Here is a 24,686-nt window from a genome sequence, read left to right on the forward strand (position 1 = left end):
TCAGGACTCTCTCTGAAGGTGGGAAAGTAAAGAAGAGTTCATATTTGTACCAGTCCTCTTTTTGGGAAACAGATGATATGCAGAATGAACAATGCACCCTGCTGTTGGCTCCTCTCCCAGAAACACTGAGCAGAGGGAAAGAAAGTTCTTTAAAGTAGGAAATGCATCCTTCACAGCCCTCCCTTTCTCACATAGGGCCTGAAGCTGTGCTTCTCAGCTAGGAGTACTCTTTCTATACATAAATTCCTAAGAAAAACCTTCCTAAATTTGGACAGAGATTATGGAGTAGACTAAAATTTACCTGACAGTTTTTACCTCTTCAGGGTACCACAACTGTCAAGTGGTCAAGCAGGGACTCAAGCCCAGGTCAATTTGATTCTAGAATTTCAAATGGTGGCTTTGAGCTACAAGTCATGTTTTAGAAGGTTCTTAGCTGAGCCCAGCATCCAATGACTTAGGTTCTGAGGAGGACTAAGGCTGGCAGGCCCCAACCCTGGGGCTTCTGCAAGGCTATACCCAGTGATAAACTCGGCCAGCTAGTCAAGTGGAGGTTGGGAGGACAGGACAGGATCTGGACAGGCCAAGGAAGGGAAAATCTGACAGCATCTACCTAGTACTCCCTGCCTGAGGAACATTAATAGAGGGATGTTTGTGAGTCAACCATTAATAAATATCCTGCCTTCCCTAAACCCCCTAGATCCCTGGCCAAGGGAGAATGTTGTTCGATGCTCTAGGAGCTGACTAGTGGATCCTGGGCTTTGAAGGCACGTATCACACAACTGTCTATAAACAGTATTTTAATATTTGTATAAATAGACCACAGTATTACCAAAAAACTGCAAGAACAGAGCATGGAAAACAGATTTTTCAAACTTGTGCACACAGCCTCTCTCCTGAATAGCACATGGCCTGTGCTGGAGGTCAAGTGCTGGGGGAATGCTTGAAAGAAAGGAATAGGCCTCTTTGGGGGCATTTTTCATGTGACAGCCTGAGCACAGCAGATCCTTGGCTCCCCACCTCTGTTGCTGATCTTTTGCTCAATTATAAAAATAATGCCAGTGGGCAGGTAGTTGGAGTCACGGCTACTCTGGGAAGAGGGTGATGGGCATTGCTTTCAGTCGCACATTGGGCCAAGGTCAGGCCAGCCGCACTCCACTGCCCAGGGCTGCGGTGGCAGGCTGTGGTGGCAGGCTGGTGGTGGTGGCAGGCTGGTGGAGACGGGCAGCATGTCTCAGCCCTATCTTTGCACATGCCGGACAAAGGCATGCACTAGCTGGATAAGAGGCTCCTGACTCTCAGGGCTGGCTTTGGAGAGAGAGGTGGATTTGCCCTGAGGTGAGGGGAGGATGCCAGCAGCAGGAGAGCTGGGGGCTCCCCGGCGGAAGTAGCGTGAGAGGCTGGAGAGCAGTGTGCTCTGCAAAGAAAAAGAGCAGCTGGATGGACCCTAGTGCCTCTGGGCCCAGCATACCCCTCCCCTCAGGGAATGGCTGCAGGAAGCCAGAGGCCAGATGGGACCCCATGGGGCTCTTTTCCTATTGGCCCACCCTCCTCCAATCAGGGTCCTCTCTATCCATCCATACCAACTCTGAGCTGAGCTCCTGCTTCATACGCTGTTTGTCTCGGGGGTGCACAGCCGGGTCCCTCAGGTAACGCACTGCCTGGGAGATAAGCAGGTAGAAGCAGTTTTCCATGGTGAACATCAGAAGGGACCTGAGAAAAAGAACAGGTTTTTGGCACTGTTGCAGAGTGCCAGGGTGGTAAATAAGAGGTAGACCATTTAGCTGAGAGAATAGCTGGCCAGGCTGCCCCATGATTGCCCCAACTCCAAATCAAATTGCAGAAGGAGGTCTTACTTTAATGTTCTGGTCCCTTCCGCCTGTGAGCTGAGCCCCACAGCCTGGGTGAGAGGCTCCTTCTTCTTGTCCAGCTGGAGAAAGAGAAGCAAGGGGTCAGTGTCATAAGGTAAAAACAGTAAGAGCTCCCATTCATTGGGAGCTTTCTACTTGTCAGATCCTGCATTAAGCAATTTTATAGTTACCTCATTTAATGTTCACAATGACAGGTAGGTTCCATCATATTCATTTAATGAAGAATAACAGGCTTGGGAAGATTAGGTAATGTGCCCAAGGTCATGGTTAGGAAGTGGAAGGAAGAGGCTGAGTGGAAGGGCACCCTACTTACCTCTCCAAGCATGTTTAGAGCCACATTCACTGTGGCCAGAAGAGTCCCGAAGGAGGGAGCCACTTCAGAATCGAAGGTGGGAGTGGTAAAGCTCAGGGCAAATAGGAAGTTGTACTCAGCCAGATCCAGGGACTGTGAGGCAAGGAAAAAAGAGATCTAGGACCTAGCTAACCCCCTAGATAGCTCTCAAGTACAGAGCAGAGCACAGTAAAGCTTCAGGGCTCACTGCTGGGAGGCTGGTGGTATTGCATGGGCACTCTACCTGATCCAGCAGGATTTGGCAGACATCCGGGGTGAAGTGGCGCAGGGCTGCCAGGGTCCTGCTGAGGATCTTGAGAAGGCCATACTGGACCGTGCGCAAGGCTCGCTGTTCCGAGGCCTCCGTATCAGCAGTGCGCTGCTTGGAGGAGGAGGAGGAAGAGCAGAAGGGGGCAGTGGCAGCCGTAGGCAGTCGCTGGACTCGGGGGGTAACAGCTGAGGGGATGGCATCCCCATTTTTGTTCTGGGGGAGAGATAGAAAATGAAGGTGGAAGCCAGGGGTGGAGGCATTCAGGACACCCATGGGGATTGGGGTTCAGTTACCTGTAGGTAGTGCTGCAGCATCTTGCGGCTATGCAGGAGGGAAGTACAGGCCTGGCACAAGTAACCCAGATTTACCTGGAACATACCACAGGGGAGGGATATGGGGCCTTCCCTTGGGAGCAGTCCTGGCTAACTGACTAGACCAAGTAAACAAGTCTCTACATAATACCAATGCTCTCCTCTCACTGAAAACCTACTAATAGGGCCCTTCTCCATTCTCTAGTTTAAAATCTTCACAACCACTAAGTATGCTAACTTGCACATTATGGGTCAGCAGGAATCACGACTGGATTGTTTCCCTGGGAGCTCACTAAATGTCTGGCACATTATAAGGTCCTAAGTAAACAAATAAGATAATTGATTTGGGAATTATTATTATTCCAAGTTTACAGAAGGAAAAAAAAGCTTAGAGAGATTAAGTGACTTGGCCAACAGCACACAACCAGGAAATGACTTAGAAGCCTGTCTGATCCCAGAGCTTGGTTCTTAACTGCCTCCTCTTTCCAGCTGACTCCTAGCTTCAGACCTGTTCCTATAGGATCTGAACTGAGGTCAATCTGTTATAGCCCAAATTCTTAACCTACAAAGCTACCCTTGCTTGTGGAGGGAAAAATTCACTTCCAAGAGAAAGCAACATGAAAACAATCCCTTGTGCTCCCTAAGGCCACATTTCAGGAATAAGCCTCAAATGCCCAAGAGGTACCCTGAAAAGTGCTACCCAGACTGCCCATCATCCTTCTGCCCCCAGCAATTTCTCAGACCCATCTAAGAAACCATGTCTGAGGCCCACACCTGGACATCCCGCATGAGCTGAGGCAGGTGGAAGTGCCATTCCTTCCTGAAGTTGGAGAGCTGCAGGATGAAACCCACGGTGTGGTCTGCCTCCTCTAAGCAGGCCAGACTCTGCACTGTCCTCACTGCATTAAGGCACTGGAGAGGAAACAGAACAAGAGGGAAGGATCGGGATGGCTCAGGTACCTGACACACCTGCTCCTGCCCTCTTGTGGGGAGGAGATAGTTCATGGGCCCACAAATACTGAGGTGGCAGCAACAATAATGGCTTGGCATTACAACCAAGAGGTTCCTATCCGAGCTATTTTACATCTATTCCCCTTGTTCAGCAGTTCAGCTACACTCTGGCTGGCCAGTCAGCCAGCAGTTCTTAGAGCATATCGGAAATTAGAGCATCAAAACTTCAACTGCTAAGTCCCAAGCTCCTACCCCCCTGCCTCCCAAATGGCCCAGAACCCATTTAACCTTAACCCCCACCACTAGAATCCTGGTGGCCCCCTCACCTGTAGGGTCCGCTCCTGGTGAACACCTGCAAAGTCCAGAGCCTCAGTCAGAAAGTTGTAGCGTAGGGTTTTGAGTAGCCTCTCCATCAAGGACATCGAAAGGCGGTACACCCCTGGCCAAGAGGGTGCATCCAAGGACTTCCGAGAGGTGCTAGGAGTCTAAGACAGAAACAGCAAGCAAGATCAGAACATGGCACCACAGGAACCCAAATGACAGGTGTAGTGGGACCTCCTTGCAGCATAGAAGCTGAGGATTCCCAATACTTGGAAGAGAAAACCTGGAATGAGCACAGCTACCTGCTGGCAACTGGTAGTGCAGGAGATGGTCAGAAGCCAGTGGCTGCAAGGAAAGAGCATTAGGCAGAGGTACAAGAATTGTGGGTTCTAGGTTTAGGTCAGTCATTAACTAGCTGGGTGAACTTAGTGATATCACTGCCCTGCTCTGGCCATCACATTTTTCTTTTAATGGGTCTAGATGATCAAATGTTTGGTGATTCTAGCAAAATGAGGTGTTTTGGTGAATACTATTAGGAGACATCTATTAAACTAGAAGTAACCAAGTTACACAGGACTGTGTACTGAATTCTCATCAAGCACTCATGCCATGCACTTCCCTCTTCCTATTCCTGGTCTGGCAAGTGGAGCAGAAGTCTCATTCACACCATTATATCACACCACTGCCTTTAGGAGGGAGAGAGAAGAGGATAGCTGGCCTAGCTGGAGAGCCAGGGTACCATGGACCTGTTCTGAATCAGGTTTGGGACACCTTATGCCCATAACAGAAAGAAATCACCCCATCTCCTACATATGGTGAGTGCAGACTAAGTGGTACCTTTTAGTGGCCAAGCTTCTCTTGCTAGAGATCAACACTGGGTGGGGAGGGGGTATTCTTTACCTTCAGTGCATTGGACAGGCTACTGAAGAAGAGAGAAACTTCAGAGGCAAGCAAACACACTAGAGTAGGGCAAGACTTCCAGGGAAGATGGCAGAATAAGGAACTGCAGTATTCAACCCTCCTCCAAAAACAGATAGCAGACAGGCAGAAATTGTCTGAAACAACCGTTCTGGGGCTCTGGAGGTCAAGGGAACACTGTATAGCAACCAAGGAAGAGCAAGAATAGGCTGAGACACTGTGGTAAAGCACTGTGAGTAAAGCGCTCAGTGGCAACTGCCAGTGCCCAACTCCACTCTGCCCATAAACCCACAAACCCCACTTTTTGGAAGTGCTCTTCCCCAAAAACAATAAGGGGCACAGCCCAGTACTAATCACAGCTTTTGATAGACAAATTGCAATCACTGGGTCCTTGCTTTGAGCCACAGTTTTAGCCCACCCTGGACAGGGACTGCCTGGCCATTATTTCCACCCCTCCCCTGACAGTGGTGAAGGTCAAGGAAGTTCAGAGGTAGGGTCTCCTTAGGGCTATGGGGATGTTTGCTGAAGAGTGCCATGTGCTAGACAGGCCAGGAAAGCGCAACTTCAGGGAGCCATCAAAAAGGCCTTTAGGTGTTTCCTAACCCTTTCCCCAGGGATCTTTGAAACTGGTCTGCAACCCCTTCATGTGTCCCTGGCCCTGTTTTGGCTGGGAAATACTAACACCTCTCCAGGGTGACTGCCCTCCCAGAATTTGCCCTCCAGGCAAAAGCAGCTAGAAGCAATAAAAAGAGAGTTAAACAAAACAAAAATAAAAAACTATAAGGCAAAACAAAAACTGAACAGCTCAAGATTCACAAAGAAAGAACAAAGGAGAGGAGGCTTTCCCCTGGGGGTGAAACAACTGCACAAATAATGCAATCTTAAAAATTGTACCACATACCCAGGGAAAGAATCAGATGAAGAAAAGGTGAAAAAATCAGATGAAACACAGGCAATTCTAAAGGTCTAAAATAAGTTGAACCAAGTGTCAAAGAAGACCCTTTAACAAGCCCATCAACAATAAAACCCTGTGCCAAGAGAGAAAAACTGACCTTCAGAATAAAATTAAGATAATCAGATGCCTAGACATCAGCAAAAAATTACAAGCCAAACTAAGAAATGGAATATATGGCCCAGTCAAAGAAACAAATTAAAACTTTGGAGGAGACACAGAATTCGGAACAACTAATCAAAGATGTTCAAACCAATCTCCTAAATCAATTCAAGAAGATGAAGAAAAACATGGCTAGGAGATAAAGGATATTGAAAAGACACTGGATGAACATAAAAAAGAATGTGAATGTACAAAAAGGAACATAACAGAACTTCTGGGAATGAAAGGCACAACATATGAAAGTAAAAATACACTAGAGGTATAGAACAGCAGATTTGAACAGGCAGAAGAACGAATCAGCTAATTAGAAGCTATGACGATCGAAATATCCGACAAAAGAACAGATAGAGAAAAGAATGGAAAAATTGAACAGGGTCTCAGGGACTTGAATGACAGCACGAAGCTCAAACGTACATATCATGGGTGTCCCAGAAGGAGAAGAGAAGGGAAAAGGTGCAGAAAGAATATTTGAGGAAACAATAGCCAAAAATTTCCCAACTCTTAAGAAAGACATAAATATACCATGTCCAAAAAATATAGCATACTCCAAACAGAATAAATCCTAATAGACCTACCCAATACACATACTAACCAGAATGTCAAATGCCTAAGACAAAGAGAGAATCCTGAAAGCAGCAAGAGAAAAGCCATTCCTCACATATAAGACAACTGCAATAAGATGAAGTGCAGATTTCTCATCAGAAACCATAGAGGCAAGAAGTTAATAGTTAATTAAAAAAAAAAAAAAAAAAAAAAAAACAATGAAAAAATATGCAGAGTCCCTCTGAGGAGCTGGGGGAGAATGCAAGTATGTTGGGCTTCCCCACCTTGATGGTTGCTGATGGGCTCACAGACATTGGGGACTGGCGGTTTGATGGGCTGAGCCCTCTATCATGGGACTTGCCCGTGGGAAGACTGTTACTGCAAAGGAGAGGCTAGGCCTGCTTATAATTGTGCCTAAGTGTCTCCTCCTGAATGCCTCTTTGTTGCTCAGATGTGGCCCTCTCTCTTCAGCTAAGCCAACTTGGCGGGTGAAATCACTGCCCTCCCCCCTACATGGGATCTGACACCCAGGGGTGTAAATCTCCCTGGCAACATGGAATATGACTCCCAAGGAGGAATCTAGACCTGGCATTGTGGGATGGAGAACATCTTCTTGACCAAAAGGGGGGTGTGAAATGAAATGAAGTAAGTTTCAGTGGCTGAGAGATTCCAAAAGGAGCCGAGAGGTCACTCTGGTGGGCACTCTTAGGTACAATATAGATAACCCTTTTTAGGTTCTAATGAATTGGAATAGCTAGCAGTAAATACCAGAAACTATCAAACTACAACCCAGAACCCTTGAATCTTGAAGACTATTGTAAAAAAATGTAGCTTATGAGGGGTGACAATGTGATTGGGAAAGCCATGTGGATCACACTCCCCTTTGTCTAGTGTATGGATGGATGAGTAAAAAAACAGGGGCAAAAAAAAAAAAAGGCACCCAGTGTTCTTTTTACTTTAATTGTTCTTTTTCACTTTAATTTTTATTCTTATTTTTCTGTGTGTCATGTTGAAAAATTAATTTTGGTGATGAATGCACAACTATATAATGGTACTGTGAACAACTGATTGTACACTTTGTATGACTGCATAATATGTGAATATATGTCAATAAAATTGAATTAAAAAAAAAAAAAGGACCTGCCATACAAGAAATACTAAAGGCTGAAAGAAAAAGACAAGAGACAGAGGCTTGGAAGAGAGTGTACAAATAATCAATAAAGGTAATTATAAGAGTAAAAAGAGGGGCAAAAATAGATATGACATATAAAAGCCAAAGAACAAAGTAGTTGATATAAGTACTGCCTTTACAGTAATAACACTGAATGTAAATGGATTAAACTCTGCAATCAAAAGACACAGAATGGCAGAAGGGATTAAAAAGTATATGCTATCGGGTGAGGAGAGAAGATGGCGGCATAGAGAGGAATGGAAGACTTAGTTCCCCCCGGAACAATTCATAAATGACCAAAAAACTAGTAAAGAACCTGGAATAACAGCGGGGAGACAAATGTGACTGTCCACTCATCATCCATGAACCTGAATTGGGAGCAATGCCCGAGATCACAGCATAAAATCTGTAAGTAAAACTGCGGACCCGCGCTGAGAATTGAGAGCCGAGGGCCCCTCCCTCACGGAAGCCGCGCGGTGCACTCTCTCAGCCCAGCTCCAAGTGAGGTTTTAATATTAACTGCTCAATACAGACAGCGAATCCTCAACAAGCAGACAGAGGCTTTTGGTGACAACTGACCTTGGGAGAGTCGGGGGACATATCTGTCTCAGGACAGGGAGCCCAGAGGATCGGGTGCTATCTCTGGCTGATGGGTGATCCCGGGAGTTTTTCTGTCCCTTTCTCTCTCTGTGGAGAAAACCTCAGCTGTTCTCAGCCCGCAATGCTTTGCAGTAGAGACAACCTCAGACATTTTAAAACCAAAACACTTCCATCAGCAGAGTCACAGAAACAAAGAACTTATTGATATGCAAATGATATCTCTGGAGGGGGCATAGCTTCCCAAGAGGAAAGGGAGCGGCCGAGCTCTACTGTCCATCTTTCAGTCTTTCTGGAACCAGACCCCAAAGCCTGGGGGAGGAGAGCCACAGGCCACACCCTCTTACACAGGCAGTGACAGGTGCATCTGCCAGGCAGAAAAGCACAGGTGTCTCAATCCTCTAAGAAAAGCCATCAGGGAAACCAGATACTGAAATATTACCTCTTTCTGTGACCTGAGCCTGTTCTCATCTGGGAAAACCTGACTGGGGTGGCCTAGGAGGTCAGATGCCTAGACAACAGAAAACTACAACCTACACTAAGAAAAACGAAGCCATTACCCAGTCAAAGGAACAAACGTACACTTCAGTTGAGATACAGGCATTTAAACAACAAATGTTTAATCAATTTAAAGACTTTAGAGAATATTTCACAAAAGAGATAGAGGCTGTAAAGAAAACACTGGGCATATATAAGGCAGAAATCGAAAGTTCAAAAAAACCAGTTGAATATATGGAAATGAAAGGCACAACACAAGAGATGAAAGACACAATGGAAACATACAACAGAAGATCTCAAGAGGCAGAAGAAAACCCTCAAGAACTGGAGAACAAAACACCTGAAAGCCTACACGCAAAGGAGCAGATGGAGAAAAGAATGAAAAAATATGAGCAACATCTCCGGGAACTTAAAGGTGAAACAAAGTACAAGAATCTACGTATCATTGGTGTCCCAGAAGGAGAAGAGAAGGGAAAACAGACAGAGGCAATAATAGAGGAAATAATCAATGAAAATTTCCCATCTCTTATGAAAGACATAAAATTACAGATCCAAGAAGCACAGAGTACTCCGAACAGAATAGATCTGACTAGCCCTATGCCAAGACACTTAATAATCAGATTATCAAATGTCAAAGACAAAGAGAGAATCCTGAAAGCAGCAAGAGAAAAGCAATCCATTACATACAAAGGAAGCTTAATAAGACTGTGCAGATCTCTCAGCAGAAACCATGGAGGCAAGAAGGAAGTGGTGTGATATAAGATACTGAAAGAGAAAAACCACCAACTAAGAATCCTATATCCAGCAAAGCTGTCCTTCAAATATGAGGGAGAGCTCAAAATATTTTTTGACAAACAGACAATGAAAGGCTTTGTGAACAAGACACCCACCCTACAGGAAATACTAAAAGGAACACTGCAGAGTGATAGGAGAAGACGGGAGTGCATGGTTTGGAACACAATTTTGGGAGATGGTAGCACAGCAATGTAAGTACACTGAACAAAGACAGCTGTGTATATGGTTGAGAGAGGAAGATTGGGAGCATGTGAGACACCAGAAGAAAGGAGGAAAGATAAAGACTGGGACTGTGTAACTTGGTGAAATCTAGAGTGTTCAACAATTGTGATAAAATGTACAAATATGTTCTTTTACAAGGGAGAACAAATGTCAACCTTGCACGGTGTTAAAAACGGGGAGACATTGGGGGAGGGATGCAATCAATGTAAACTAGAGACTGTAACTAACAGAATCATTGTATTATGCTTCCTTTAATGTAACAAAGGTGATATACCAAGGTAAATGCAGATAGGAGGTGGGGATAGGGAAGGCGTGTTGGACACATGACATTGGTGGTGTTGTCTGACTCTTTACCCTACTTTGATTTGGGGTTGCTTTTCCTTTTGCTACTTCCCGGCTGTCATTTTTTTCCTCTTTCTTTTGCCTCTCTACCTTCTTTGACTTTCCCTCCTGCCTTGTGGAAGAAATGTAGATGCCCTTATATAGCTAGTGGTGAAGGTGGTAAACACATAAATATGTGATCATACAGAGAACCATCGACTGTTTACTTAGGATGGAATGTATGGGGTGTGAACAAAACCATCTTAAAGAAAAAAAAAAAATGGGTTGATGTCAAAACCTCAAGGGCAATATACTGAGTGAAATAAGCCAGACACATAAGGACAAATATTGCAGGGTCTCTCTGATAAGAACTAACTATAATATGTAAACTCATAGACATGAAATATAAGGTACCAAGACAAAGGACGAGGCTTAAGAATGGGGAGTGGTTGCTTAGTATGAGCAGAACGTTCAACTAGGATGAACTTAAATGTTTGGAAACGAACAGAGGTGTCGGTAGCCAAGATGTGAGAATAGCTAACAGTGCCAAATGGCATGTGAATGAGGTGAAAATGGGAAGCTTAGAGTCATATATGTCACCAGAAGGAAAGTTGGAGGTCAAAAGATGGGAATGTATAAAACTGAATCCTATGGTGAGCAATGTCCATGATTAACTGTACAAATTTTGGAAATCTATTCCATGAACCAGAACAAATGTATGACAATACAACTAGAAGTTAATAATAGAGGGGCATTCAGGGAAGAAATATATACCTATTACAAACTGTATAGTACAGTTTGTAGTATTTCAACATTCTTTCATAAACAGTAACAAATGTACTATACCAACACTACAAGTCAACAATTGAGGGGGGTTGGTTAGGAATATGGGAGGATTTGAGTTTCCTTTTCTTTCTTTTTTTTTTTCCATCTTTCACTTTATTTCTTGTCTGGAGTAATGAAAAGGTTCTAAAAATTGAACAAAAATTAAGTGTGGTGATAGATGCACAGCTGTATGAGGGTACTAGGGGCAACTGATTGTACGCTTTGAATCTTTGGATAATTGTATGGTATCTGAACAATCCCAATAAAAAATAAATAAATAAATAAATAAAAATAATAAATAAATTTAAAAAAAGTATATGCTATCTACAAGACTGACCTTAGACCCAATAATACAAATAGGTTAAAAGTGAAAGGATGGAAAAAGATATTCCAAGCAAACAGTAACCAAAAGAGGGCTGGGGTAGCCATACTAATATTGGACAAAACAGACTTTAAATGCAAAAATGTTATAAGACAAAGAAGGACACTATATATTAATAAAAGGGGCAATCCAGCAAGAAGAAGAAGCAATCATAAATATTTAGGCATCTAACCAGGGTGTCCCAAAATACATGAGGCAAACACTAGCAAAACTGAAGGAAGAAACAGAATCTCTACATTAATAGCTGAAGACTTCAATACACTCTCATCAATAGACAGACCCTCTAGACAGAGAATCAAAAAGGAAACAGAGAATTTGAATAATATGATAAATGAACTAGACCTAACAGCCATAAAACAAACAATGCACCCCAAAAACAGCAGGATATACATTCTTCTCAAGCGCTCATGGATCACTCTCCAGGAAAGACCACATGCTGGGTCACAAAAGAAGTCTCAATAAATGTAAAAAGACTGAAATTATACAAAGCACTTTCTCTGACCATAATGGAATGAAGTGGAAAATTAGTAACAGGCGGAGAACAGGAAAATTCACAAATATATGACAGTTAAATAACACACTATTAAACAATCAGTGGGTCAAAGAAGAAATTGCAAGAGAAATCAGTAAATATAGGAAGACAAATGAAAACGAGAATACAACATATCAAAACTTACAGGTTGGGGTCAAGGAAGTGCTGAGACGGATATTTATAGCCCTAAATACCTACATTTAAAAAGAAGAAAGAGCTAACTGCACAGCAGGAAGAGCTAGAAAAAGAACAGCAAACTAAATCCAAAGCAAACAGAAGGAAAAGAAATAATAAGGATGAGAACAGAAATAAATGAAATTGACAGAAAAAAAATAACAATCGACAAAACCACAAACTGGTTCTTTGAGAATATCAATAAAATTGACAAATCCTTAGCTAGACTGACCAAAAAAAAGAAGATGCAAATAAATAAAATCAGCAATGAGAGGGGGGACTTTACTATTGACCCCACAAAAATTTTAAAGATCATAAAAGGATACTACGAACTGTATGCCAACAAATGAGACAACTTATATGAAATGGACAATTTCCTAGAAACACATGAACAGCCTACACTGACTCCATCTAGAAGAGACAGAAGTCCTCAATTACAAGTAAAGAGATTGAATTAATCATCAAAAACCTCCCAACAAAGAAAAACGCAGGACCAGATGGCTTCACAGGTAAATTTTACAATCATTCCAAGAATTAATACCAATCCTGCTCAAACTCTTCCAAAAAACTGAAGAGGGAACACAACCTAATTCATTCTATGATGCCAACAGCATCCTAATAACCAAAGTCAAATAAAGATATTACAAGAAAAGAAAATTACAGACCAATCTCTATGAATATGGATGTAAAAATTCTTAAAATTCTTGCAAATCAAATCCAACAGCACATCAAAAGACTTACACACCATGATCAAGTGGGTTTTATCCCAAGTATGCAAGGGTGGTTCAACACAAGATAATCAATTAATGTAATACAACACATTAACAAATTGAAGGGAAAAACCACATGACCATCTTGATAGATGCAGAAAAAACATTCGACAAAATCCAGCATACTTTCTTCATAAAAACATTTCAAAAGACAGGAATAGAAGGAAACTTCCTCAACATGATAAAGGGCATATATCAAAGGTAAAAGACTGACAGTTTTCCCTCTAAGATCAGGAACATGACAAGGATGCCCACTGGCACCACTGTTACTCATCATCATGCTAACTAGAATAATTAGGCAACAAAAAGAAATCAAAGAGACCCAAACTGGAAAGGAAGAAGTAAAGCTTTCACTATTTGCAGATGACATGATCCTATATTTAGAAAGTCCCAAAAAATCTATGACAAAGCTACTAGAGCTAATAATTGAGTTTAGCAAAGTACAAGATCAACACACAAAAATCAGTAGTGTTTTAATACACTAGGAATGAGCAAATTAAGGAAATTTAAAAAATTCCATTTACAAGAGCATCTAAAAGAATCAAGTATCTAGGAATAAATTTATCCAAGGATGTAAAGGACCTGTATTCAGAAAACTACAAAACATTGCTAAAAGAAATCAAAGAAGACCTAAATAAACAGAAGGCCATTCCATGTTCAGGGACTGGAAAACTAAATATCATTAAGATTTCAATTCTACCCAAGGTGATTTACAGATTCAATGCAATCCCAATCAAAATTCCAAAAGCCTATTTTGAAGAAATGGAAAAGTCAGTTATCAAATTTATTGGGAAGGGTAAGGGGCCCCGAACAGCCAAAAACATCTTGAAAAAGAATGAAGTTGGAGGACTCACACTTCCTGACTTTAAAGCTTACTGCAAAGCTAGAGTGTTCAAAACAGCATTGTACTGGCATATAGATAAATTTATTAATTAACGGAACCAAACTGAAAGTTCAGGAAAAAACCCACACATTTATGGTCAACTGATCTTAGACAAGGCTGCCAAGCCCACTCAATGGGGACAGAACAGTCTCTTCAACAAATGGTGCTCGGAGAACTGGATATCCATGTCCAAAAGAATGAAAGAGGACCCCTATCTCACACCTTAGACAAAGATTAACTCAAGATGGATCAAAGACATAAATATGAGACAGGACCATAAACCTCCTGGAAGAAAATGTAGGGGAACATTTTCAAGATCTTGTGGTAGGCAGTGGTTTCTTATACTTTATACCCAAAGCATAAGGAATGAAAGAAAAAATAGATAAATGGGACCTCTTCAAAACCGAATACTGTTGTGCATCAAAGGGCTTTGTAAAAAAAAGGTAAAAAGGCAGCCTAACTCAATGGGAGAAAATAATTGGAAACCACAATACCTGATAAAGGTGCCATATCCAGAATACATAAAGAAATCCTACAACTCAACAATAAAAACCAAACAACCAAATTTTAAAATTGGGCAAAAAACCTGAATAGACATTTTTCCAAAAAGAATTACAAATGGCTAAAAAGCACATAGAACGATGCTCAACATCACTAGCTATTAAAAAAATGCAAATCAAAACCCCAATAAGATATCATTTCACACCTACGAGAATAGCTACTATTAAACAAACAGAGAAGTACAAGTGTTGGAGAGAATGTGGAGAAATAAAAAACATTTATTCATTGCTGGTGGGAATGTAAAATGGTACAGCCACTGTGGAAGATAGCTTGGCGGTTCCTCAGGAAGCTAAATTTAGATCTGCCATTATGATCTTGCAATCTCACCAACTAGGTATATACTCAGAACTGAAAGCAGGGGTACAAACACATTTGCACACCGATGTTCACAGTGGCATTATTCACAATTGCCAAAAGATGGAAACAACCCAAGTGTCCATCAACCGATGAACGGGTAAACAAAATGTGATACCTACATACGATGGAGTATTATTCAGCCGTCTAAGAAGGAATGAAGTCCCGAAGCATGTGACAACATGGATAAGCCTTGAGGACATTATGTGGTGTGAAATAAGCCAGATACAAAAGGACAAATATTGTATGATTGCACTGATAAGAACTAATTAAAATATGAAAACTCACAGAGGTAGAATCTAGAATATAGTTTACTAGGGGATAGAATGGGGGTACAGAAAGGGGAACTGATGCTTAATTTGTGCACAATTTCTATTTAGGTTGACTGTAAATGTTTGGAAATGGATAGTGGTGACGGTAGCATATTATCGCAAGTGTAATTAACAGCGCTGAATTACGTTGGTGAATGCAGTTGAAAGGGGATGTTTTGGGGTCATGTATGTTACTAGAAGGAAAGTTAGAAGATAAACATGGAACTGTGTAACAGTGAACCCTGTTTTGGATGATGGACTGTAATTAATAGTACAAATATAAGAATGTTCTTTCATGAGTTATAGCAAACATACGGCACTAATTCAAGGTGTTAATAATAGGGTGTTATATGGGGAAAAATACACCTAATATAAACTATGAACTACAATTAACAGTAATATTTTAATATTCTTTCATCAATTGTAACAAAGGTACCACAGTAATGCAAAGTGCCAGCAATAGGGGGGTATATGAGAACACTGTATTTTTACATGACTTTTCTGAAAACCTATAACTTCCCTAATTAAAAACTAACAACTTTAAAACAAAATTATGCTAAGTGAAAGAAACCAGACACAAAGTACTACATTTGAATGATTCCATTTATATAAAATGTATATATAAATAAACTTGTAGAGGCAGAATTAGATTAGTGGTTATGTGGAGCTGGGGAAACACAGAGGGATTAAGTAGTGACTGCTAAGGGGTATGAGGTTTTTGTTTTGGAGTAATGAAAATGTTCTAAAATTGATTAAAACGATGAATACAAAACTGTGATTATACTAAAAGCCACTGACTGTACACTTTGGACGGACTGTATGGTATGTGGATATATATCTCGTAATAAAACTGCTTAAAAAAAAAAAGCACTGAAGTAGGAAACATTTTTAACTGGATCTGCAGGTTGGAACTCACCTGCACTGTCCCATTGGTGCTGAGCTGGTACACACTCAGCAGGGGCAAACAAATGCTCTGGGTAATGCCAGCTCCAGCCACTGCTGTGGCTCCCTGGGAAGAAAAGACATGGAGTGAGATGGAACCTGTCACTGCTCCACCACTGGGGGAGCCTGCACCCATAGCTGCTCTGTCCCAGGGGCAAGGACGAACTCTCAGGCTAGCCCACAACTTATAGAGAAAATTGTGGGCAGGGTCAGAACCCACCCAGCACAAGCAACGAGGGCCCCTCCTGCCCTCGTGCTTGCCTCCTACCTGCTGGGTGCGAGCCAGGGTGAGTAGCAGGTGCAACGAAGCCTCAGTGAAATGCAGATTCTGCTTCATGCGAAGGCTCACCTCCAGGGTGGTGAAGAGGGTAGGCAGGATGGGGAGCCTACGGGTCACCTGCAGCCACGAGTCACCATCCTCATCCACCTCACACAACTCCTTGGCCAGGTGTAGGCCTAGGACGCACACCTGCTGAGGCCCAAGGGCAAGGATGTGTAAAAAGGGAGGGAAGCAGTCCAGGGGAAGAGAAAGAGGCAGAGGAGGAGGGCAGACAGTCCTGGGCCTGGTTCCCCAAGACCTATCTGGTCATACACATCTCCAACTAAGCTTGACTAAAGTTTGACTAAAACAGAATTCACAATTCCTCCCAATTCTGCTCCTGTTCTGTGTCTACCTCTCATCTATCCTAACTCCATCCACCCTAACAAACAATCCCCAAACCAACAGGAGCTACTTTTGGCCACTCACTCCCCCATCAATCCAACTGTCATCATCCATGACAGTGCTACTTCCCATCTCACATCCGGCCATTCCACTTAACTTTGCCACTGGCACAAAGTCTAAGTGACCATCACCTCTTGCTGCACTACTGAAACGGCCTCCTAAATGATCTCCCTTCATCCATTCTTGATCCTCTCTAATCTATTCTTTATACTAGTAGCTTTCAAACTTATTTTTTAAAATGACTCATAGTAATAAATACTTTTGACATTGTACTCCTCAGTGTACACATATTTACATACTTTCACTGAATGGTACCTACCTACCCATATATCACGCAAAGTATTCTGATATTTTCTTTTGCATTTTATTCTATTTCATTAAAAAAAAAAAATGCTGGTTGTAGGTCATGACCCACAACTTAAAAACAGTTCTATATTATATCTGAAGTGATTTTTCTAGAGTACAAATCTGATCATTTCTTTCCTCTACTTAAAACCCTTAAATTGTTTCTACTTCATTCTGGATACAGATTAAAGACCCCAATAAGACTGCACATCTCTACAGTCCCATCTCACCCCACACCCCCCATTCCCTACTTTACTCTTTGCTCACACAAGCTTTCGCTTCAGGTCACTAGATACTTCTTACCCATGGCTTACCACACATTGTTCTCTTTGCCTGAATATTCTTCCCTGCACCTTTTGCCTGCCTGACTCTGCCAAACCTTTAGGTCATTGCTGAACAGACACTTTCGCCAGGAAGCCTTCCCTGAGTCCCCAGATTAGATTAGAACCCCAAGTTCTTTGTTCTCCCTGTATTTCCCTCCTGCAGTACTTGTCATAATTGAATCTTTATGCTTCTCTGCATAGTTTTGATTTATTAGTTTTTCACTCTAGGTGCTGAATTTCATAAGGGCAGTGACTATCTTGTTCACGAAACATCCCTCAGGTCTAGCACAAGGGCCGGCAAAAACGTGGCAGTCATTCATGTTTGTTGGGCAGAATGCTTCCTAAGACGTGCCCTTACCCCATCACGCTGGTCCTTGTGTCGGGGACGAGAGCAATCATCAGTCTCCATGCTGTCCTTGTCCTCCGTGGCACTGCCTGATGCCAGACTGTGACGGGTCTGGTCGAACAGTGCAATCACCTCTTCTTGCAGGGTTTCACAGACATTCAGCACCAGATGGGAGTACTGGGGGATCTCACTTACTGCAGAATAGACAGGGGAGAGGACAATGCCATGCTGCTCATCAAGCCAACAGTCACTACAGCTCTCCCCTTCCCAGGCAGGCAGCTGGGAATGTAGTATGGCGCTAAGAGGGAAAGAATCTGTCTCATGAGAGGGAAGGATGAACAGGTGGGGAAGAAAAAGAGCTTTCTAGAAGGCAAGAGTTCCAAGACTGAAAACTCAAAAATCAGAGGAGAAATGTCTCATCTGGATCTAAGATGGAGGAAGCCCAGCTCTCAGTTGGCTGCCAGCAGAGGCAGGGAGACTGCTACAGCAACTACTACAGTCCCAGTCTGCCTCTCACCTCTCATATCCTTCATCTGTAACACTGTGATGAATGCTGAAAACACCTTGGCCTTGGTCTTTTCCATGAGTTGCTGGTCTGCCTGCAGCACTCCCTCCAAGATCTCCGTCAAGGGGCCAAGGATTTCATCCACAGAACACAACTCCCTAGAAATAATATGGGAGTGGAGAGGGAAGGGAGAGCACACCTCATATAAAGGCCATAAACTGTCCTTGCTCCATTTCAGAAGGCTCACCTGGCAGTCTTTGCCTCACATCCTTTTGGTTTGCTATGTCACTCCCATTCCCATGACGGAAAGCTCAGTGAACACATTCCCACTTTAGACCTAATTTCTCTACTTTAGTGAGGCGAAAAGTCAGTAAAAAGGAACAAGAAGGCACTGACATGGAGGCTCCTGAGCTTGGACCCACCTCTCCTGGCACAGCCCTCACCTCTTCCACTTTCGGAGGAGTATAAGCAGCAGAGTACACATCATGGAACCGAGACGGAGGCAGTTCACTGAGGCTGGAACTAGGAGCTGAAGGGAGACAGCAGACCAATCAGAGGTCCAGCTTCCTGTGAGTTAGCTGACAGATGAGGAAGACTCAAGTTTTATCCACAGAGCCCCTTTCAGCCTCATGTCTTTCTTCCCTAACAGTAAGTTCATCACAGGGTTGGGATAGAGGGGGAGAGGCCAGGAACTGGCACAACAGCAGCAGACCTCTGCTTCCCCAGAGGCCTCATGGCCTCCCAGACAACTTGAGACCTCTGACCTAACAATGGGTGCAGCTGGTAGCCTCACTGGCTCTGCTATTTAACTCTGGATACTTTCTCCCTTGGAGGAATGTGAAATCTCCCTACACACTTACTAACGCTTTGGTCCCATCAAGCACTTCAAGAAATAGCTGGCGACGCACTGCCGAGTCAGTCAGGTACATTATATCTGCCTGCAAAGGATCAGAAATAGTTTTCAGTTGGGAAAAATTTCTCAGACTTCAGAAGCCAAGAAATGTGGAGTCCTCTTTCAAGCATTGTCTCCCTGATTAACGAGGGGCTTGACAGACCTGCTGTTTCTTTGTATTACCCTTAGATTTGGTCGGAATCCAGCCGAGGTTCACCTCCTCTTCATGACTACACCTCCCCCTCCTTAGAACCCTGTAAAGGCTTCCAAGTGTCTTGGAAATATAAACTAACTAAATATGGCCCGAGAGGCTCCATATGATCTACTCCAACTGATTTTGGTATCACCCGCACTTATGTTCACTATGTTCCAGCCCTAGGTGCCTCTTCTTTCTTGAACACACCAAGCTCTTTTCTACTACTGGATCTTTGCACTTGCTTGTGATTCCTTTGTTTAGACTACTCTCTTTCACAGACTCTTCACCTGGAGGGCTTCTCTGTATCATTTTAGGTCTGTTTAGACACTACCTCCTCAGAGAGAACCTCCCTCCCTGACCACCCCTTTCTAATGCGAATCTCTACCATAGCATCATGTTTTATTTCCTTCATAGCTAATTATCACAGTCTGAAACTATTGTTTTATTTGTTAATCTGTTTATAATCTGCCTCCCTTAGGGGCTCCTCTCTATGAGATCAAGGACCTTTTCTGCCTTATTCACTGCTGTATCCCCAGTGCCTGGCATATGGTAAGCACTCAATTAATACATATTAAAGGAATGAACAACTGAATGACTAATATCCTGGACTTAACCAGGTAGGTTTCTAGAGGAAAAGGACAGTGGGATTTTCAGAGCTACAACCCATAAAATGCTAGCTGACTACAGCCTAAAAGGCAGGTGACACAGAGGTTATTTCTGGGGTAATCATTCCCCAAAGAAGCCTGAGCCTTTTGGTGTGTCTGGAGTCTCAGGGGTCCACAATCATTGTGGAACAGAAAGAGTACTCATACACACACTCTTTCTAGGATCAAACCTCTAAGGACGTGGGAACTCTGGCACTAGAGAGCAAGTCTCACTGAAGATGTAAGAATATTCTTGGAACAAGGAAACAACCACCAAGCTGAAGTTATTCATAAAGTTAAGATACTACTCAGGATTTCCTAGGGAAGAATAGTTCAACATAGAACAACGGTGTCAAACCACAAAAAAAATGTCACGAAAAATGCAAACTCTTCCCAAATTTTAACTCCCTATAAGACCAACTCTCAGTGAACAAACACTACAGAGATAATGGCCTCTGTTCTTTTTCGAAGAAAACCAGGAAACAGTTTCCAGAACCAATGAAGACACACTGCTCTCTAAAGGTGTTGCTGCAGCTGCTACAGATACCTGCAGGCTAATCAAAAATATTTACCTAGTGTCTCCAGGGCACACAGCACAAGGCAGCAATTATAATTTGCATAAGAGGTAGAATAAGGAAAGGAGTTCCTTCAATCTATCCAAGGCCACACAGGAAGCTGGAGGAGGCTTTTAGAAATGGCTGAAGGGATTTTAAATTACTTCTCTGCATTTTAAGCATCCCTGATTGGGCCCGACACTCTCAAACCGCACCCCCCACACACACACACACACCCAACCCCATTAGCCCCAATCTCTTGGCACAGAATCTGTTACATTTTAGCTCTCAGAGACAAATCCTGATTTATTTCTTCATCCCAAGGGACTCTATCTGCTAAGCATCTCAACACATTGTTGCTAGGATACCTCACCCTAGGTAAAATTTACCCAAAGAGGTTCTTACATGACTTGTGGCAATAATGAGAAGCATCCTCCAAGCAGAGACCAGCATCTGATATTCTAAGAAAGAGGTGCAGCTGCTATCCTCTGTTTCGGCCATGTGAACTGCCAAGGACTTGACATACCCTGACCAGTAGGCAAAGCGTTTCTCGCTGGAAAATTTCTTGAGAGTATCTTTTAATGACTGGTCTAATGATCCCCTAGGGTATCAAGAAAAAACAAAACGCACTGTTAGGTTTCCAAAGCAGATGGGAATGTGACAGGCACAGACCCTCACTGAGGCAGAGAAAGCAACCTCACATGGGCTTATAAGCAGATGGCTCCAGGGTCACCTCCAATGTGTGAGGCTCATACTTCTTGCTCAACATAATGGGTTAGGCTGAGGCCTTTTCCAGGATTCCTTCTCCATAAAATCACGGTCACTCCGAGTTTGCTTCACAATACCTCTTTCTGACAATCATAAATGCCATCAATGGATTGGCCAGGGCAGTTCACTGGCCCTCCATAAATGGTTCCAAATCAGCTTTTTCCAATGCCTTGGCTCATATGGACATGCATCCCAAAAATATATGGTCTCCCTACCCCCAACTTTTAATTAAAATCTCAAAAGGGGAAAGGACTCACTTAACCACATAGTATATCTCCAAACAAGTTATCTTCATGATTAGGGCACAGGTTTCCAAGATGCCGGGCTGTGAAGGGGGAGAGCAGAGCAGAAGTCAATTATGTGTAGAAATCTCTTCTCTGGTTTCCTCTGACAATGTTAACAGAGGAAGGACCCAATACTTGGAAAACAAGAATGCTCATTCCCTATGAATGTATTCTGTAAATAGAGGTTTACAATGCCTCCAAATGAGTGGTGAAGAACACAGAGGAGGGCATGATACTTTCCTTCCCAAAGCAAGACACCAAAGGGAGAGGAAGTAGGCATTTCTTTAAGACAGAAATTTCTAATAAAGAAAAAATTCTAGTTGTTTAATTAGGGGAGGTATCATTTTCTACACCTCTGTCTCATAGCCCAGCCTTTCCTCCCAGGAACTTCCAGCCAGTGCCCCAGCCTTCAACTTACCTCAGATGTTTCTGAGGGAGGAGAAAGGGGTCCAAAGAGGGGGCTTGTTAAATTCTCCCAAAACTTGGGTCTAAAAAGGAAATACATGTTAGAAATCACACGGTTGCCTCTCACACAGACTTTTACTCCTGTCTCCAACTCACTTCATTGGTTACTTCTCCATATTTTACCTGTTCCAATCCTAACATGTGTGTTAGGTCAATTGTTCCTATATAAATGTACAGGGTTCTGTATATTATTTTTAGTTCTTAAACACAATTGTGACTGTTCTTTAAGAGATGTTTACTTGGTACAAAATTTATGTTCTCTGTAGCATGCTCTCTAATATAACCCATATGGTCAGTTTATTTAAACAACATGGTTGCATGTAACCTAGAATGGGGAGTGAGATCTTATTATTCTGTACAGGTTAATGTGATACCCCTGATGCACCCCAGAGTACTTTGGGCAGAAAATAAAGTATTTGCAAAGTTCCCTTGAGAGATAGGGAAAAATGTCAAAATATTAAACTTCCTCACCTGGAGAATTCCTGATATTCCCACAAGCATCAGGGAATCTCAATTTAATAAGTCAAGCCCTTGGTCTTGGGGCTTGTCCCTATGAAACTTATTCTTGCAAAGGAGAAGCTAAGCCTACTTCTATTTATGCCTAAGAGTCACCTCCAAAGAACCTCTTTTGTTGTTCAGAGGTGGCCTCTTTCTCTCAGCCAACTCTGCAAATAAACTCACTGCTCTCCCTCCTACATGGGATATGACTCCCAGGGGTGTTACTCTCCTCTGACAACGAGGAACAGGACTCCCAAGGATGAGCCTGGCCCTGGCATCATGGAATTGAGAATGCCATCTTGAACAAAGCGGGGGAAAGAAATGAAAATAAAGTTTCAGCGGCGGAGCAATCTCAAATAGAGTCAAGAGGTCAATCTGGAGGCTATTCTTATGTATAATATAGATATTCCTTTTTAGTTTCTAATGTATTAGAATAGCTAGAAGGAAATACCTGAAAACGTTGAAAGGTAATCCAGGAGACTTGATTCTTGATGATAATTGTATAACTATATTGCTTTTATTGTGTGACTGTATGGCAGTGAAAACCTGGTGACTGACACTCCCTTTAACCAGTGTATGGGCAGATGAGTAGTAAAATGATGACAAAATATAAATAATAGGGGGGATAAGGGGTACAGGATGGTTTGGGTGTTTTTGTTTTTGTTTTCTCTTTTTTTTTGGAGCAATGAAAACGCTCGAAAATAGACTGTAGCAATGAATGCACTATATGATGATACTCTGTGCCACAGATTATATGGTGTGTGAGTATAGCTCAATAAAATTGCATTTAAAAAAACACACAATTGCACTTTATAGTTTATAAGTAAAAAACCCAATGACTCATTCCACTGCACTTTTCTAAAAGTCCCACAAAGAAGAGAGTGGGGAGGAAATCTAGCCTTTTTAATGTTCCCTCTCTTTGCACCAACAGAGGTCCCAGATATAGGGGTATATTGGTCCAATGGCTTGAGTAAGCCATTTTTATCTGAATCCACTGTTTCTCAAGAACAATGGGAATGGGTTTTGACGGGGTTAGAAGAAAGAAGGAGCACAACAGTAGTTAAACCTTAGAGTAAAGATGACCCCTGCTGGTGGCAGCATGAAGACAATAACAAAGAGTAAAACTTCCCTGTATCTAACTAGGCACCACGCACTTTTTATGCATATTCTCAGTGAACTGCCACAAAAAAACTCAGAGATTAAAACTGTTGTTAACCCCATTTTATAACAAGAACACTGAGACTCAGAGGTTAAATAACTCCTAGGGTCAGACTTACTTGGTTCTGAGAACCAGCATGGCACTGTCCCGACGGTCCTGCCACAGAGCATGCAGAAAAGCAACGGCTGCGCGATGCAGGAGGGGCGGGCACCAGTATCTATCCTGCTGTTGGGAATCAATCAGCTCCAGCACTGCATGTAGACAACTCCATACCCCAAGGCTGAATTCCTGTAAGAGGGGACAAGTGAGAGTTCAGTTGTAGTCACTGTCAGCAGCTGTACCTGCAGAGCCCAGTACCCATCTTCTAAGGAGCTGTCTCCCACCTTCAACCATGTGGAGACTCACCTTTGAGCCATCACTGCTATCCTTCACTTCCAGGTTCAGAAACAATTCAATGAGACCTGGCTGGGTTTCTACTGCAACTGTGAGGAATTCCAGAATCATGACTTTGATGCGCATGTCCTCAATCTTACTCTGCAGTCGAGTCAGAAAGGCATCACGTATGGCAGCAGCATCATTGCCTAAGCAGGCATATACTGACATAGGGGCCACCTGGTGGAAACCAGGACACAGATTTAGAGCTCTATCTCCTGGCAACCTCAACAGGCTTCTACAGAAGGGTACTAGAGAACTTCCAGAAAAGGGGCAAAAACGGAACATCCAGACACACAGAAGGGACATTACCACAAAAGAACTATAGCACGAGATGCCCAACAATTCACAGAAATAGTAATCAAAATTAAAAAGATGCTCTACGCTCAACCTTTCTCACAAACAAATGCAAAGCGAAAAAATGAGATAACATTTTTTTTTGCCTATTAGATTGATAAAGGTTAAAAAACAGATGATGCTTATTATGACAAGGATTCAGCAACAGCCTTGATGGTAAGGAGCATGAGCTGTTTCAATCTTTTTTTGAAGGGCAATTTGGAAAGGTATGATAAAAATTAAGATGTT

At 42.7% G+C, this 24,686-nt stretch overlaps 1 protein-coding gene across 3 annotated transcripts in view; it reads right to left on the reverse strand.

Moving 5' to 3' along the window:
* Positions 1-782: 782 nt before the first annotated feature.
* Positions 783-24,686, reverse strand: part of NUP188 (nucleoporin 188) — a 90,545-nt gene continuing 66,641 nt past the window's right edge. The window contains exons 26-44 of one of the 3 annotated variants that reach the window (XM_037851224.1): positions 24,075-24,281; positions 23,788-23,957; positions 21,966-22,035; positions 21,521-21,588; positions 20,901-21,096; positions 19,070-19,147; positions 18,653-18,738; positions 18,222-18,367; positions 17,717-17,898; positions 16,235-16,435; positions 15,941-16,033; positions 4,059-4,217; positions 3,556-3,693; positions 2,764-2,838; positions 2,444-2,683; positions 2,182-2,313; positions 1,854-1,927; positions 1,581-1,710; positions 783-1,414 (exon numbers count right to left, since the gene is read on the reverse strand). In XM_037851224.1, coding sequence (XP_037707152.1) covers positions 1,238-1,414; positions 1,581-1,710; positions 1,854-1,927; positions 2,182-2,313; positions 2,444-2,683; positions 2,764-2,838; positions 3,556-3,693; positions 4,059-4,217; positions 15,941-16,033; positions 16,235-16,435; positions 17,717-17,898; positions 18,222-18,367; positions 18,653-18,738; positions 19,070-19,147; positions 20,901-21,096; positions 21,521-21,588; positions 21,966-22,035; positions 23,788-23,957; positions 24,075-24,281 — 2,622 coding nt within the window. In that variant the 3' untranslated portion in view covers positions 783-1,237. Of the gene's footprint in view, positions 1,415-1,580; positions 1,711-1,853; positions 1,928-2,181; positions 2,314-2,443; positions 2,684-2,763; positions 2,839-3,555; positions 3,694-4,058; positions 4,218-15,940; positions 16,034-16,234; positions 16,439-17,716; positions 17,899-18,221; positions 18,368-18,652; positions 18,739-19,069; positions 19,148-20,900; positions 21,097-21,520; positions 21,589-21,965; positions 22,036-23,787; positions 23,958-24,074; positions 24,282-24,686 lie in introns of all 3 variants that reach the window. The other 2 variants (XM_037851223.1, XR_005219113.1) reach the window with 2 other exon arrangements.

Source organism: Choloepus didactylus, chromosome 10 (genome assembly GCF_015220235.1).
Source record: "Choloepus didactylus isolate mChoDid1 chromosome 10, mChoDid1.pri, whole genome shotgun sequence".
NCBI lineage: Eukaryota > Metazoa > Chordata > Mammalia > Pilosa > Megalonychidae > Choloepus > Choloepus didactylus.